The sequence below is a fragment of the Podarcis cretensis genome, assembly GCF_951804945.1.
Source record: "Podarcis cretensis genome assembly, chromosome: 12".
NCBI classification, from domain to species: Eukaryota; Metazoa; Chordata; class Lepidosauria; order Squamata; family Lacertidae; genus Podarcis; species Podarcis cretensis.
In genome coordinates, this window is record NC_137181.1 from 14,464,728 (window position 1) to 14,481,511 (window position 16,784).

Genomic DNA, 16,784 nt, shown 5'->3' on the forward strand with positions numbered 1-16,784 from the left:
CAACAGGAAATCTTCTGCATCTGCTTCAAAAGCTTCTACCATGGGGAGAAAATTAAAGCTTACATGTGTCAGTTATGATTTACAAGTATTTTTTTAATGGAGTGTGAACTACTAGAATAGATGAACAAAACTTTGATATCAAAGCTTACCACTGAGCAGTCATTGTTGTTTTTTCTGCAACTGACAGCAAAAAAAGAGACTAAAATCAATATTGGCATTGGTTTGGACCACTTATGCGCTGAATACAATCAATTAGAGAATGTGGAAGGATTTTTATTTAAAGAGAGGCAATGCAAAACAAAAGAAACCACACAGATATATAGTTCATTCAAAGGTGGTGGTGGGAGGGAATCATAGCAGTAAATCAAAGTGTTACTGAATAGCAAGTGATTGTAACACAGGACTGTGGCAAAAACAACAGCTACAGAAACCTTAAAATAGATACCTTTTATTATGTTTACGTATGCATTGCTTGCACTGGCTGCCAGTTCATTTCCAGGCCCAATTCAAAGTGCTGGTTTTGACCTACAAAGCCTTAAATGGCTCAAGATCACAATACCTGAAGAACTTCCTCTCTTCATATGAACCTACGGGGACCCCAAGATCATCATCTGAGGCCCTTCTCTGTGTACCTCTTCAAGAGGTCCAGAGGATGGCAAGACAAGAATGAGCACTTTCTGCAATAGCTCCCCATTTGTGGAATGCCTTCCCCAGGGAAGTTCAGCTGGTACCTTCATTATATACCTTTAAGGCGCCGTGTGAAAGTGTTCCTTTTTAACCAGGCCTTTGGCTGCTTGACATCCAATGCCCTTTTAAATGTGTTGTGGGAGGGGCTGGAGGCGGTATTGGTTTTCGTTCTTGCTTTTATTATGTTTCTTCGTCTTGTATTTTTAGATTGTGAACCACCCTGAAGTCTACAGATGAAGGGCTGTATACAAATTTATTCATATAATAGGTGGAGCAGGTGTCTATTTTCTAGTAGAAACTCCTAGTAAGATCACATCGGTACACTTATGTTCTGCTTCAATTTCCTTCCTTCGAAAAGGAAGCAAGCGGCACTCCTTAATTTGCATTTGCATGTTTACAGGGTGTAGAGAAGATCCAGGGTTCACAGGGTATGTATACAAAGATATTAGAATGTCTATATAGAATCTGGGTGGGGCTATTTGACCACAGATTTTGCAGTATACTTGTTGGCAAAGTAAACCCAGCTGATCTCTTGCAGAAAGCAACAGTACTTGTTTCACCCACCAGCTATGCTCATGTGCTAACTTTGGCTAATTTGTGGGATGAGCAATATACATCCCTTTATTTTGCAATACTTTTATCTGGTCAACTTCTTGTTGCTGAACACCAGAGCTGATTTTTTTCATTTGTATATTTTTTTCATTACTTCTCATCTTGCAGTTGCAGTTATGTGTAACATGACATTGCCCTCTAATTAGGCTTTGGAACTTCCCGAGTGCCAAAATATCAATTGAAGCCTTGGGGAAGATATCAGGGGTCGCTTCTCCCATTAGGTGTTTTAGGAAGTGCAGGCACCCAGGGAGGCTGCAGGGTGCTGGAGAAATATCTACCGGGGGGGGGGCACACACAGACCACCCTTGGCCTCCTCACAATGGTAAGATCAAAACCCCATATTGACAACAGCAACAATAATAATCCCCAAGTGCCCCAAGAAAGACAGAAAATGGAAGCCTCTTTCATAGGACAAACTGGATGACAGATTTTGGAACAGCACTGATGATAACCATCTTTAAGAATGGAGTCAAAGTGTACGGGGCTGACTGAACTCTTATTTGGGATTGTTTCCACCGTCTTGCTTGCTAATGCATATGTGCTTGCCAGCATGAAGATAACTATTGTGAATGGAATTCATATCCACCTTTGCTGATTTAGTCTTCCCTCATAATTCAGGCTAATGGCCTCAGGATGATCCAGGATTAATTGCTACACATGTGACCTCAGGAACACTTTGCACCAACTTCACCTGGCAAGACCATTGTGTTCTTTGGTTGGCAGGTCTGTATGGGACATGCAGTCATGCTTTCAGTCACCTTTAGGCAGTGGAGGCTGCTGTTAGGGAAAATGGGGAATGGCCCCACAAATCTCAGCCTGTCCCCATCAGCTTGCCTTCTTATTTACAACTAGTTCAAGGAGTGGTGGCCACCTGTCAGCAGCCTTTGTAGAACATCAGTGAGGAGGATGGAGACAAAAGTAGAATTAGTTTTGTGTGGATCCTTCTTCCAGGAAGCATTAAGAGGAAGACACTGGGAGGAAGGAAACAAAATGCTACAGGGAGCTTGCTAAGCTCCACCCCCACTGGCAACCTGAGCTTGTTAACTCTTTCATGCATGCAAGTGTGAGTCAATAACTGTATATTACAAATTCATTTGCATAATTAGCAATTAATATAATATATAATATAATATAATATAATATAATATAATATAATATAATATAATATAATATAATATAATATAATATAAGTGGTATATTGCTACCACTCAAAAAAAGAGAAAAGAATATTGACTAAGTCACAGATATGCAGTAATAAGTTAGGGACGCGGGTGGCACTGTGGGTTAAACCGTTGCTCGGTCCAAGCTCCTGCCAACTTAGCAGTTCGAAAGCACGTCAAAGTTCAAGTTGATAAATTGGTACCGCTCCAACGGGAAGGTAAATGGTGTTTCCATGTGCTGCTCTGGTTCGCTAGAAGCAGCTTAGTCATGCTGGCCACATGACCTGGAAGCTGTACACCAGCTCCCTCGGCCAGTAAAGTGAGATGAGCGCCGCTACCCCAGAGTCGTCCACGACTGGATCTTACGGTCAGGGGTTCCTTTACCCTTTACCTAAACTTAGAATAGAATAATAGAATTGTAGTTGGAAAGGACCCCATCTCTTGCCAGAAGACCTTCCTGAAGGAAGCAGAGTTCATGTTCAAAGCCAAAAATTTCCTGATGACACCCAGTGGTTTACTTTCAGTATTTTTCTCTCTTCCTGGGCCAGAACATTCAGCAGGAAGGAATGATGCCCCAAGGCCCTTCAGCATCCTGCCCAGAGTTACCTGCTATATGTTAAAGATTGGGTCTAGCAGTATCGTTTATACCCACATGAATCAAAAGGAAGGGTTTGTGGTCAGTGGGCTTTATAAAACATGGCAACTTTTCTGTCACATCATGAATCTTTGCACCTGGAAGACAGCACACCTCCTGGGACCCTGTTACCCCTGCCCACTGCTGCTTCTGTCCCCCTCAGTAGGGAGTCACCTACCACCACCAGACGTCTCTTCCTTCTGGCAGTAATTGTTTTGTACACAATACCTTACAAATCACCTCAGTGTTCTGAGGTCTGCAACTGCTGTTCTTGCTCCTCTGGTCCAGAATCAGAAACTAGATCACTGGCAGGGTAGGTGTTTGGCCTCTAACCTGGACATATTTCTTCCAATCCCTGCATTCAGACCAACATAATGAGCTTATCAGGATATTATTAAGATAGGTTACAAAAGCAGGAATCTTATGGCTTGAGAACTTCCTACTCCTTCATCTGAAATTCCTTTTTTTCAAACTGCAATTCTCCTTTTTATGAGATCATTTCCTTGGTAGGTAGCAAGCAGGTTACCAGAATACTAATCCACTGTCAGTAGCCTTGGATCTGAAGGGCTTAGGTCAAGAATGGAAAACTATTCATCCATCTCCTCCCATCTCTTCCTTCTGTGAGGAGTGGCAGGAATCATTCTGCGCACTGTATCTTCCACAGCCACCTCGGTGTGTCTTGAGGTTGACAACTGCTGTCCTAGCTCCTCTAGCCCAGAAATGGTGTCCAAGGTGAGGGCCTGGGATCAATTTTGCAGCTCCAGTGACACAACAAGGCTCCCGATAGCCTTGCTTCTGTGCATCATGTTCCTCCAAGAGTTTCTTTCCTCCTCCTCTTCCTCCTCTGTAGAGGCACCTCACCTGTGTTGCTGTTCCAACACAGTCCATGCTGCTCTATCTAGAAATTATGCATATTGCCCAGTAGTTCAAAGTGTGGATAGGCTTCTTGGGACTTATCACCATAATGAAACACAGAGGAACATAAAATACATTTTAACTCTAAGAGTGGTGCCACAAATTAAGATGAATGCACTCATCTTCCTGAAAGGAAAAGATTGCAGGAATGTTTTCATAACACCAGCAGTGGGTTCAGAAAATTTTCTACAATACTTGGAGAGGAAGCCAGCAGATGTTAATATCCTGCTCAGCTCACAGCAGAGGTAAATTTATTATTCCCCCCACTCACCCGCCCCCACCTTAAGCATTCAAGCATATTCCTGTGTAATTTTGCCAAATAGTTGCAGTTTACCAAGGGGGAGAAAATGGGAGATTGAGATTCTCCTAGATTGAGCCTCAGTGAGATATAAACAATATTGATTTTTAGTGATGACGAGTAGCTTGTGAGGTGCTATTTTATCCCCTAGGCCATAGCTAAATGATAATGGCTTTTACATCTTGCCAAAGAAGAGCAGTTGGAAAGGAGCTTTGAAAGGGAGTTGCATTTTAAGTCTCAGACTGAACTGCAGTTAGCGATTACCTGGGAGAATAGCTGGAAATAAGGCGTGTGGCTAAGTGAAAATGCTAATGCTTAGTGAGAGTTAACTGAAGACCTAAGCATCTGTTTAGTGTTTACATCAGCACATTTTGAGATGAGCCAATATTAACAAAAAGCCTTCAGGAATTAACATGCACGGAAATTTCTTTTGTTAGATGGCCTCCTCTCTAGAGAAATCAGACTTCAGAAGCATGGAGATCAGTTCTAGCCTGACTTACCTTTATGATCTAAAACGTTTAGGGTATGGGTGGAGAAACTGTGGCCCTCTAGATACATGTTGGATTAGTACTCCCGTCAGCCCCAGCCAGCATGGTCAAGGGACAGGGATGATAAGAGCTGTAGTCAGACAACATTTAGAGTGCTTCCCCATTCTTCATCTCTGGTTTACAGAGAGATATAGCTGTGTGTGCCTCAGTTACACAGGACCTGGTTGTTTCCAAACTAAGTTATTGCTATGCGTTCTATGAAGGGCAGCCTTTAAAGACAGTATGGAATCTTCAGCTGGTACAAAATGCAGCTATTCAGATACTGGTGGAGGCCCAGTGGTTGGAGCATATAGCATTATTGCTGGAACAGCTGTGTTTGTTGCCTATTTGTGCTGATAATTCCCTTTTAAAGTTCTAAACTTTCTGGGACTGGGCTATTTGAAGTACCACCTCTACCCATATGAATCTGTGCAGGCCTTAAGGTCAGCCTCAGAACCCCTGTTTGCGGGCCTGCAGCAATCTAATAGACTGGTGGGTATGAGAGATGGGGCCCTTTTGGTAGCGACTCCAAAGAGAGTTAAGAGATTGAGGTTCTGACTACATTACACAGCAAGTGAAAGAAAAGATTGCAGACATCAGTGCTGTAGCCAACACAGAAGCACTATATGAAGAAAGAGGAAAGGATGAAAGAGACAGGAAAATGGTGGACAGAAAACTATGGGAGTGAAATTAATCCAAAGGAGAGAAGTTAAGATAACTAGCCAGACAGGCTGAGTTTCAGAAGCTTGACTCATCAGAATGAGTTTTTAAAAAAGGAGAACAGTGAGACAAACGTCATAAAGTTTGCAATCTAGGCAATTTATCCTTAACTCGACTTGAGGGATTATCTGGAGATAAAAAAGGATTTTAACGTAATAAAACCAAGACACATTTTATGATCCTATCATCAAGAAAAGGATGCAACTGAGCTCTACTTAACAACTGTCAAAAGTAGTACAAGAACCTCAAGAGAGTCTCCAAGATTTCTTAATTAGAGAGCTGGACCTGAGGAAAAAAGTCCTGTTTACCTCAAGCCTAATGTATGATCCCACCAGACAAAACGTTCTGCTCCATTTCCATCCTTAAAGGACTACAGAGTTAATATTTGGCTTATGTTACAGCCTTATATAAAAGGACAACTGATATTGTGTTTGAAAAAAGGAAAAATAGTTGTCAGTGATGAAATAGAGACGCAGCAGAAATAGGAAAATAGAATGTGTGTTGTGATAGGTGTTGCCAATAAGCAATAATCAGCTAGCACCAAAACAGGGACCATTTAGAACCACAAATCGCAAGAATGTGCTATATCTTAACTCTGATTATTCTGACAGTCTCATGTGCCCTAGATGATGAGCAAACAGATCACTTATATTATTTCATTGGATCTAAGGCATTTAGCTACCGATTCGTCCTTAGCATCTCTAAGTGGTAAACATAAAAAAACCAAGCAGGGAAAACAATAAAAAGAAAAGAAAGCCAGACACTACCTTTTAAGTTATCATGCCCACCTACCAGAGACAGGATGTTTTGTGGATAGGACTCTTGATTCTGATTTCCCTTCTATGCCGCTCCTGTTACAGCCAGTGTGGCTCAGCCTTGGACCAGCTTGATCCAGATGAAGAAGTGAACTTGGATGCGGCGATAAAGTTGGCCATGGGGCTTTTAAGGCCCTCAGAATGCTGCGGTCATAACACTAGAGACAAGAACCACAGCCGACAGTGGACAATCAGCTTGGGACACTCTCATTCTTCGGCTTTTCTTCAACCGTGGTACAAATTAGTGGGCCTTGATATAAAGATCATACATAAATAAATCCAGCTATTGCCATATTACTGGTCAGGATACAGGAGATGGTTTTATTCTTTTCTGGGAGAAGAAAGTTAATTAGAGTTTGTGTTAAGCTTCTGTTAATTTAGCCTATCTTAAGCTTTTTCTTCTGTTAACTTGTGGGGAGAGGCGGGCAGATTCCAGTGAAGTTGACTAAATTTATGTGACTGTTGTACTGTTTAGGCCTCCGCTGAAGTGGCTCTGAATCAATAAAAGAATGATCTGTATCTCCCTGGACTATAGTATAACTTATACCATTAGGATTTAAATTTTCCACCACTAGAAGTGAGAGTGAGCAGAGGGCCCTGGCTTTTAAGTTATGCTAGTACAGTGGTACCTCGGGTTACATACGCTTCAGGTTACAGACTCCGCTAACCCAGAAATAGTACCTCGGGTTAAGAACTTTGCTTCATGATGAGAACAGAAATCGTGCTCCGGCGGCACAGCAGCAGCAGGAGGCCCCATCAGCTAAAGTGGTGCTTCAGGTTAAGAACAGTTTCAGGTTAAGAACAGACCTCTGGAATGAATTAAGTACTTAACCCGAGATACCACTGTATTCCTGCTAGCAATGGTAATGCTTTTAGGCATTTCAGTACCTGTTCCCCTCTGCAGAGGCAGGAGACCTATTAGGATGGTCTGTCCTCAGGGGCTGATGGATCCAGTGGATTTCCAGGCAGCTCTGGGGGGTTTTCTGGCTAATATGACTGGCACTCCTGTCAAAGCCCTGCTCAACAACTGGAACATCCAAATGGCTCAGGTTGTTGATGCAATCACCCTTGAGAGCCATCTCCTGCTTTGTGGAGCCCGCTTAGATCCCTGGTATACGCCAGAGCTTAGGGTGAGGAAGCAAACTGGGGATCACTCTTACATGAGTAGAGGAAAACTTGGGTCAAATGCAAATGAACACTGGTCAAGAAAGAAGAGAGAGGCATTTGAATATTCCTGAGTTCCCATATTATCAATCATTGTTAGGAAGAGTACCTCTTTGTGGATTAATTTACAGAGATAGCAGCTAAGACCAACCATAACCTTCCTGCCATGCACACCTCAGCATTAGCTTTCCAGGCCATATGGAGATTTCTGGAGTCAAAGAACCTAGCTATGGAATATTTCTAAACAGCAGCGAGGCAGAGTAGCACAACAAAATGCTTCACAACAAATGTCTCCTGTAAACTGATATTGGAGAAAGATCCCAAACTGGCCACAGTAGTTCAACTGAATGGCACTGAATGGGCACAATGGAGGCAGAGAAGTAATATCAATTTTCTGCCATAGCCACCACCCAATAAGCTCTAAAATGTGTTCTGCACTATGTTCAGTTGTGTTTCATCTTATTTTTTCCATTTGTACTGTATCACTTAGGAAACATTCATACTTGCATTTGTAGTTTTTTTTAAAAAATCCACAGAAAAACCAAATGTTTAGAACAAGCCTCCTATCATTGCTAGCATCAGCTCAAGTAAACAGTGCTAGAGAAATTTTCCAGTGTTCTATTCAGAACATGGAAACAGTGATTAGTCCTACAAATCTGCAGATAACGCTCCTTCTTGACAGTATGAACAATAGACTCATTTTAAAGCAGAATGGCTTCCATTAGTCATTCAAAGGAACAAAACCAAGAAGGAGAGTCATGTTGCACGCAAGACAAGAATTTCAAGCTATTTTGTTTTAGATTAGTGATACAGTTCTGTTGGTAGCAGAATTCTGAAATTCTGTTTGCATCAGCAAAAGGCTGAAGGAGACAAATCCCAGTAAGACTCCTAGGACAACAATGAAAAATTAATAATTTTCCGCAAAAAATGCAAGAAACAGACAATCCTGGGTATAATAAAGGAATGATCTTGAGTCAAGTCTACGGGTGCTTTGTATGTAAATAGCTCATATGTTCTATATAAGAAATGTGGAATAGAAGCTATTTGGAAATATAGGAAGTGATGCAGAACACTATTTGTACCCAAAACTCCCCTTAGTCCCCCAGCCTTTGACAAGACTCAAGAGAATAAACTGAAAATGATTATAATTTGAAGACTAGGCCAATTGGTTTTAGTGGTTTTGCTAAGCTGGGAAGTTCATAAAGGGTCTGTCCCAAACTGATGTGCTTCAGGATGCTAAATGCCCAGCTTGGGTTTGTATTAATGTAGCTGTTGCATTGAGGAATCAGAAAAAACAAGTAGAACCCATTCCAATGGGCTATCATTAGGAACAATCCAGTTAGTTTGGGGTAGCACCTTTCATCGAGGAGATATGGCAGGATAAGAAAATAATTCAGAGAATGGCAAGAAACAAAGTTCTAAGGAAAGGCTGGAGGAACCCGTTACACCTTTTAATGTTAGGTGTTTTTTTTTTTTTGTATGTTCTTTTTATGGCTCTTTTGTGGCTGTCAGTGAGTGCATGAATCAACTTTCTGCTTTCTCTCCAGAAAACAGAGAGGTAATTTCAAAAAGTGACAGCACTTTTTGAAAAACAGCAACTGTGATGTAGGTGCAGGGATGGAAAGGAAACCAAAGAAATGAAATGCATGCTATATTTGCTAGAACTTGAAGAGCTCCCAGAATGCATGAGAAATGATGACAGAACTTGCTAAGGAGACAGTCCCTAAAGATGACAATGATGCTTTCCTGCAGCAGTAAACACAGGCCGAAGTAGGAAGGTACTCACTCCACATCCCACCCCCGAAATTCCCAAAATGTATTCTGCACAGGCTCAGATGGCCAATGGAAGGCCACCAGTTACAGGTAAGCAACCTGCTTTGGTGTGTGTGGGGGTGGACTTCTGCTTTCCCCCAATCTTAAAACTATAGCAACATTAATTCCATTGCAGACAAAATTGGTTCCCAGTAGACTAGATCTGGTCTTATAAGAAGCATGCTGCAATGTGGAGCAAAAGAGAAATAGAATGACTACAAGGGAGATGTTTCTTTGTGGGTGTCCTTTTGCTAGATTGGCATCTGCTTCTGCCTACAAGGCCTCAGACCAGGGATGGCTCTCCAATGTTGTTGGATGACAACTTTTTGACCATTGGGCCATGCTGGTTTGGGCAGAAGGGAGTAAGAGTTCAACATCATCTGGAAAGCCACAAGTTCCCCACTCCTATTGTAGACAAAGAGGTACCATTTGCCAACTAAGACAAATGGAATATTTTCACTGGCATGTGAAGATGTAAACCTGTGAATGTGCATGCAGTAGCTGGGGGAGACTATTACAGAAACCTTTTTAAAGATTCAGAATGTTATAAATATGCTATCAGAATAAGTCAGTAGGAGTACCTATCTATACTGGTGATTGCATTACCTTTCAGAAAATATTACTCGGTATTTAATAACAGTATGTGAAATACCATATTAAAAATTAAGACATTTCTTACTTAACAGTTACATTCGATGAAAGATTTTGGTGCTGATCAAGCATGCCTCATGTGAATCGACCGATGTTTGCATAGTGATTTAATGTAAAGATCTGGATGCCATTCAAAAGAGCTTTTTTAAATATATATATACAAAAGATAACTCAAGGATCTAAGCCATATTTAAAGCAATGTACAAAAAATACTTTAGCATTTAAAAGTGTTTCTTCACAATTCTTACAAAAATGAATGTACAATTTGATTTTGTCTTTAAAGATTACCTATGGAAGCAGTCCCATGGCAAGGAAGCACAAAGCAAAGCGGCGTGGTTTTCCCACTCAAGGCAAAATACTGCACAGTTAAGTCATTTGGCTCTCAGGAGGGGTGTATTCATCTTCTTCACTGTTTCCTTAGTTTATATAAATAGTTACATGGTCAAGGACTTAATATTTCATCCAAAACATGCAGAGCCGTTTCATAGAGGGTTCTGAAAAGAAGAGCAGGGAGCAGCTGTGTAAGTTACACAAATGACTGGCAAATGAAGAGTTTTCCATTAACTAAAACATCTGCTTACTGTGACATTTCTGATACTCTTGTGCAAAAGCATGGATGTCAGATTAAAATTAATTGCTTCACAGCACTATGAACTGGGTTTTGTACTGATTAGATTTATATCTCCTAGTCAAGGCCCCATCCTGGTGATCTTCCTATGCAGCTATGTATAAGGTTTCTTGTACCGAAGAGCTTATTGGGAGAGCACTGAGCTTCAAACAAAAGTACTCTGTCTCATATCCCCATTCCACACTCTTGTGTACACTGTAATAAGAAAGAAACTTGCACAAGATGCTAACGGAAACAAGCCATGTTACCTTTGATGGATTCCTAAGATTTTAGAAATTTGATGCATTCTCACAATGAGAAAGATACTGGGGGTAAAGTACTCAAAGTCTTTATTAGCTAGCTCCACGTATTAAGAACATTGTTTGTTTATTAACATTGAGAGACGTGGCTAAGAGTATCCATTTGCAAATGGCATTAGCTGGAATCTTTTAAAGAATTAAGTAACATACTGAATCAAAAACCACTGATGCATTCTATGTATTTGATCTCATCTTGCATGACCTAATAAGTTCAATATACATGAAGTATGGAGAAAAGCAGAAGCTCTGCTGCTAACATATAGCTGCATGTGTTGTTTACAAACTAAACAAAAAAAAAACCCCTTTAGAATTGCAAGGAAAAACTGAAAGGCATTTCTATCTATCTATCTATCTATCTATCTATCTATCTATCTATCTATCCGTGCTCCGTGTGGGCCTCAAATAACTTACAACTCAACAAGATAGCTCAGTCGGGAGAGCACGAGATTCTGAATCTTAGGGTCATCGGTTCAAGCCCCACATTGTGCAAAATGATTCATGCATTGCAGAGGGCTGGACTAGATGACCCTCATGGTCCCTTCTAACTTTGCAATTCTATTATGATACATAAGGCCAATGAGAAGATAAAATCTAAACTGCTTAAGACCAGACTGCTTCATATGGTTTTATGTACTATTATTGCAGATGTTCTGATATTTTTAATGAATAGTGGTATATCAATATTTTTGCAAATAAAATAATGCATTACACACCAGCACAATTATATATCTTTTCTACAAAGCAGAACATAAACATTCCACCAAAGGTTTACCTTTCCATGCTGCTACCATCTTCCTCGATAATCTCGCTGTATGATGTTAACTTCCTCTGAAGGGCAGATGCTATATCCTTTATGTATGATGGCCTATGCTTACCTGCTGAAAAACATGATTATGAAAACTAGTGAGCCTTACTGAGAAACAGAAATAGGTAGAACAGAAAAGGGAACAGAAACATTCCTCTAAGGTGTAAAAGTAAATCCACTAATCATGGCTGCACTAAAAGAATCCTTTCAAGCTAGCCATGAATTCAATTGCTTTTTTGAACAGAGGCAATAATTTGTTCTGGAAATCAAATAGCATTTTGTGAAAAATAAATACTACAAGGTATTTGCATTTATACAGAATCTGAAGTTTTCAGTAAGTGTTAGAACTTTGCCGCCCAAAAGAAACCTATTCAGGAAAATGCTAGCGATTTGGTTTTTTACCCGTTCTCCAATAATTTCTAGCATAGAATTTCCCCTTTAACCACGCCCCCCCCCACAACACACTCAGAGTTCATGCTTTCATTCAGCTATCTATGACCTCAAACTCTCTCTTCTGGTTAGTCACAGTTAGGATTTTTACCCCAATATGAATCACTCAGCATTTACAGTTGTTAAACCTCATTCTCCATTTTAACACCTATTCAAGCTAGCTTGCAGAGATTCCCTTGCAGCATTTCACAGTCTGCTTGTGTTTCCAACATCTCGGATAATTTGACATCATCTGCAAACTTGGTTACTTTCCTGCTCACCCAACTTCAAATCATTTTTAACAAGTTAAGTGGCCTTGGTCCCTATACAGATCCTTAGGATAGTCATACTTATCTCCCTCTCTTAGGAGAACCAGTTTACTTCCAACGCCTGCTTCTTGATCTTTTACTAGCAAGCTTTAACTAGCAAGCTTATTCTAAAGTCTTTGATGAGGGGTTGTCAAAAGCAATTCGGGAGTCCAGAAATCGGAATTAAACTGGTGCAACTTTCAATGATTTCAAAGTCTTGTTTTTACTCACCTTTAATTAAAGCAACAATGTACACAGTTGCTGCAATGCTGACAATCCCTTCAATTTCTTCAGACTCAATGGACTCTGTTAACTCCTTTAGAAAAGATCTAAGAATGAACGGAATATGCATTAAATATACAAGTAAAGAGAAAAAAACAACAGCTTTCAGAGTTCTTGGGTTTAAGATCCTGTGCAAAACTCTTAATAACTTCAAGGCACCGTTAGCAAATCCATTGCTGTCACTTCGCCCTCCCAAGGAACCTCAGAACAGCTACTTCCTTTCTCCACCTTCAGCCCAGCTTTTTTCCCTCCGTCCTACCTCAAACTTTCCACTTCAGCCTCTCTAGGCAGACCATAGCCCTAATCCCTTTCCTAGTTAACTCCCTCCATTCTAGTGTATCTGGGTGAGGAGGTGGGCAAATAGGACAAAACACCACATCTCCATTCTTAGCATTACAATAATAGAATTCTTGAGTTGGAAGGGGCTATGAGGGTCAACTAGTCCAACCCCCTGCAGTGCAGGGATCTTTGCCCAATGTGGAGCTTGAACTCTCGACTCTGAGATTAAGAGTCTCATGCTCTACCAACTGAGCTATCCCACTGCTACCAAATGTATAATTCCTGATAATTTTCTTAAGATGCACAAACATTTAGAAACATAAAGTCACCAACCTAGTAGAACTAAATAGTCATATTTATATAGTTAGAGGGAGAATCCTTCTAGATGTAACCCATTGTGATGGAAACATAAGTAAAGATGACAACATCCTTTGTATAATTCAGCAACTCGTGTCTTTTGCCCAACAGCAACCTTTCCTTCCACAACAATCTCTAACCCAACTTGATCACATCCAATTTACTGCCAAAAATTATTGTGCCCACAATCTCCCTTCAGCTAAATATCTTCTTTTGGTTATTCCAATATATTGGTATACCATGTGGTCCTCACAGAGGGTCTTTTTCTAAATAGACCAATAACCTGTACTACAGTAAATGCTCTGCCCTGTTTGCAAAATGCAGTCGTACCTTGGATCCCAAACGCATTGCAAGTTAAATGTTTTGGCTCCCAAATGCCACAAACCTGGAAGCGAGTGTTCCGGTTTTGAATGTTCTTTGGAACCTGAACATCCGATGGAGCTTCCGCGGCTTCCAATTGGTTGCAGGAGCTTCCTGCAGCCAACTGGAAGCCATGCCTTGGGTTCTGAACATTTTGGAAGTCAAACGGACTTCCAGAATGGATTCCATTCGACTTCCGAGGTACGACTGTATCACCTTTGCTAGAAATACATTGCTTCATGTATCAAAGAATTACATTCACCCTCTTTACAATGGCAGCTCAGTTATCTTACAATTAACCAATAATGATGTTTCCTTCACTCTTCGCAGCTCATCCACTGACCAATAACCAAATTCAATTGCAGATAGGTAGCCGTGTTGGTCTGCCATAGTCAAAACAAAAAAAATTCCTTCCAGTAGCACCTTAAAGACCAACTAAGTCAGTTCTTGGTATGAGCTTTCGTGTGCATGCACACTTCTTCAGATACTTCAGATATGGTATCTGAAGAAGTGTGCATGCACACGAAAGCTCATACCAAGAACTGACTTAGTTGGTCTTTAAGGTGCTACTGGAAGGAATTTTTTTGTTTTTTCAAATTCAATTGCTCACCTCTCAAAGCGATTTACAATTCATGCTACAAAGCATGGATCCTTCCACATACCAAAGTCTACCATTTGCCATCCACAGAGTCCGTCCACACATTTATCCCTCGGCTATGCACCAGCAATATTTAATTAAATATCTTTCCCACTACCATTATTTATTTTGTTTATGAATTGCTTCCTCAAGGAACTCACCATGCAACAACATATATAAAACTGCCTGTGAACTACACCCTGAGTGAGGAAAACTGAGTACAATCATATTCAGCTTCTCATGTTGCATTTGAAAGTGAAAATGGCAAAATATTCAGTCTTCTAGGAGTAACGCACCACTGCCACCCAATACACGCTCACACTTTTCTTACTAGGAAATAGTTCTCATGAGAAAGGAAGTGCATTTCAACACCAAGCTAAACTGATGACAAAGTATGGTTTCAGCAGCAATGATTACAAGAAAGATAGATTTTAGATTCAAGGACTATATGTGGCAAAAATGGTAGTTTCAAATGCAACAAGTTCCTGATCCCTGGAAACTGAACAGTTCAATATGAGCTCTAAAACTGTGTTTTTTAGATTAATGTTGTCAAATGCAGAAATAAGTACAGTATATGAATAGAAGTAAGTACATGAATAGTTAAACAGGTTCTTAGTAAATAGATTTCTAGGTTAAATCAAATATAACAGACTATGGCATGTCATTTTAGAGGGAGAACCTTAATTTTTGCAAATTTCTTCAGTGAGTGGTTTTAAAACTGACTGTCATTCTGCTCCAATACATATACTTGAGAAACTGAAGCAAATTGGAAGAGTCTTTGTTCATCCATTTTGTTCTAGGAAATGCATAGTAGAATAGGCTTCAACTAGATAGCTTAAAGCCCGGGATGGGGTGGGGGTGGGGGAATAACAGTAGCTTGCTTCAACATAAAGGCATTGACTGGAGAACAGCTTGTCACCAAGGCAGAGACCACCATGTGGGGGAGGAGAGTTCTAAGGAGGTGAGGTCTTCTTTCCTCTCTCTGATACAGCTGTCAAACTAAGCCAAGGGACACAGCCCAATTGCCTGGGGTTGGGGGCCCCATAGTGGTAATCTACAGTGCATTTTGATAAGGGCAACTGCATGTATCCCGAGTAGTGATGGCCAAATATGTATATTTAAAGTAGAACCCATTTTCCTGGATTTTTTTTTTTTTTAATGTAGGGTGGATCAACATTGCAGGCCTAAAATAGCTCTGTTTGTATTATGTTTGAGGAGTGGTAAAACTAGTCTTCAACATACTAGTGCTAAATTAAGGTTCCAGTAAAAAAGAAAGTATAACTAAATGCATTCAGGCTGCCATTATAAAGTGTAGGTCTGAAGGAGCTCTTAAAGGTAAAGGGACCCCTGACCATTAGGTCCAGTCGTGACCGACTCTGGGGTTGCGGCGCTCATCTCGCTTTATTGGCCGAGGGAGCCAGCGTACAGCTTCCGGGTCATGTGGCCAGCATGACTAAGCCACTTCTGGCAAACCAGAGCAGCGCATGGAAACGCCGTTTACCTTCCCGTCGGAGCGGTACCTATTTATCTACTTGCACTTTGACGTGCTTTCGAACTGCTCAGTTGGCAGGAGCAGGGACCAAGCAACGGGAGCTCACCCCGTCACGGGGATTTGAATCGCTGACCTTCCAATCGTCAAGCCCTAGGCTCTGTGGTTTAACCCACAGCGCCACCCATGTCCATAGGAAGGAGCTCTTACCAATTTGTAAAATAAAGGAAGAAACAAACAAAAAGCCTAGCATAAAAGTTGGCTGATAAGACATGGAGATCTGCCAGTGGATATTAACTGTCTTTGTATCTACAAGGAATTAAAGCTTGGCTCCAGTTCATACTTACCCCATCAGCTCTCTCTTTCGCATGCTCATGTAAAGCACTGCCATCAGCAGCCCACATCACACTCAAGGGTTCAACTGCATGGTACAGGGAAGGAAGGTACACTTGCTCCTCCGCAATGTGGGCAGGAGTACAAGCAGTGATGCAAGAAGAAATGGGGCTATCTGCTTTGCCGCATACATCTGGGAGGGTGGGGATAGAAAGAACTTACCTGACCACATTTGCTGACTTGTTCACTATTGCCATCAAAATACTTGAAAGTGGCGGGAGGTCTGAAAAAGACTTAGGTGGAGTCAGCTCTTCTGGAGTGGACGCCTAAAGCAGAAGAAACCCAAAGAGACTATTCAGGCAAACTGGAAGTGAATATACAGCATGCAAAGAATTTTGAAACTTTAAGTTTATGTAATATTTAACCAGAACCGGAACAGCCAGAAAAAGAATTACTAGACGTCTACAATTAGGATTTTAAAAAAGGAAAGCTGACAGGCGGAAGGAGCATACAGCTCCTATTGTCTCGTTACTTGATACCATTATTGAGACAAAGCATAGAGCCAGCCAATTCTAGCTCAGCC

The 16,784-nt window shown here is 40.9% G+C and overlaps 1 protein-coding gene and 1 long non-coding RNA gene across 7 annotated transcripts in view; one reads left to right on the plus strand and one right to left on the minus strand.

Moving 5' to 3' along the window:
* LOC307199355 overlaps positions 1–16,784 on the plus strand; it is a 255,630-nt gene that overhangs the window by 58,254 nt on the left and 180,592 nt on the right. The window lies entirely within an intron of this gene.
* The window catches only part of NCAPG2 (non-SMC condensin II complex subunit G2), a 41,319-nt gene continuing 34,619 nt past the window's right edge, over positions 10,085–16,784 (minus strand). For 5 of the 6 annotated variants that reach the window (XM_079996412.1, XM_079996413.1, XM_079996414.1 and 2 more), the window contains exons 25-28: positions 16,424–16,527; positions 12,696–12,793; positions 11,695–11,800; positions 10,085–10,489 (exon numbers count right to left, since the gene is read on the minus strand). In XM_079996412.1, the coding sequence (XP_079852538.1) occupies positions 10,438–10,489; positions 11,695–11,800; positions 12,696–12,793; positions 16,424–16,527 (360 nt within the window). In that variant the 3' untranslated portion in view covers positions 10,085–10,437. The remainder of the gene's footprint in view (positions 10,490–11,694; positions 11,801–12,695; positions 12,794–16,423; positions 16,528–16,784) is intronic. The other variant, XM_079996417.1, reaches the window with a different exon arrangement.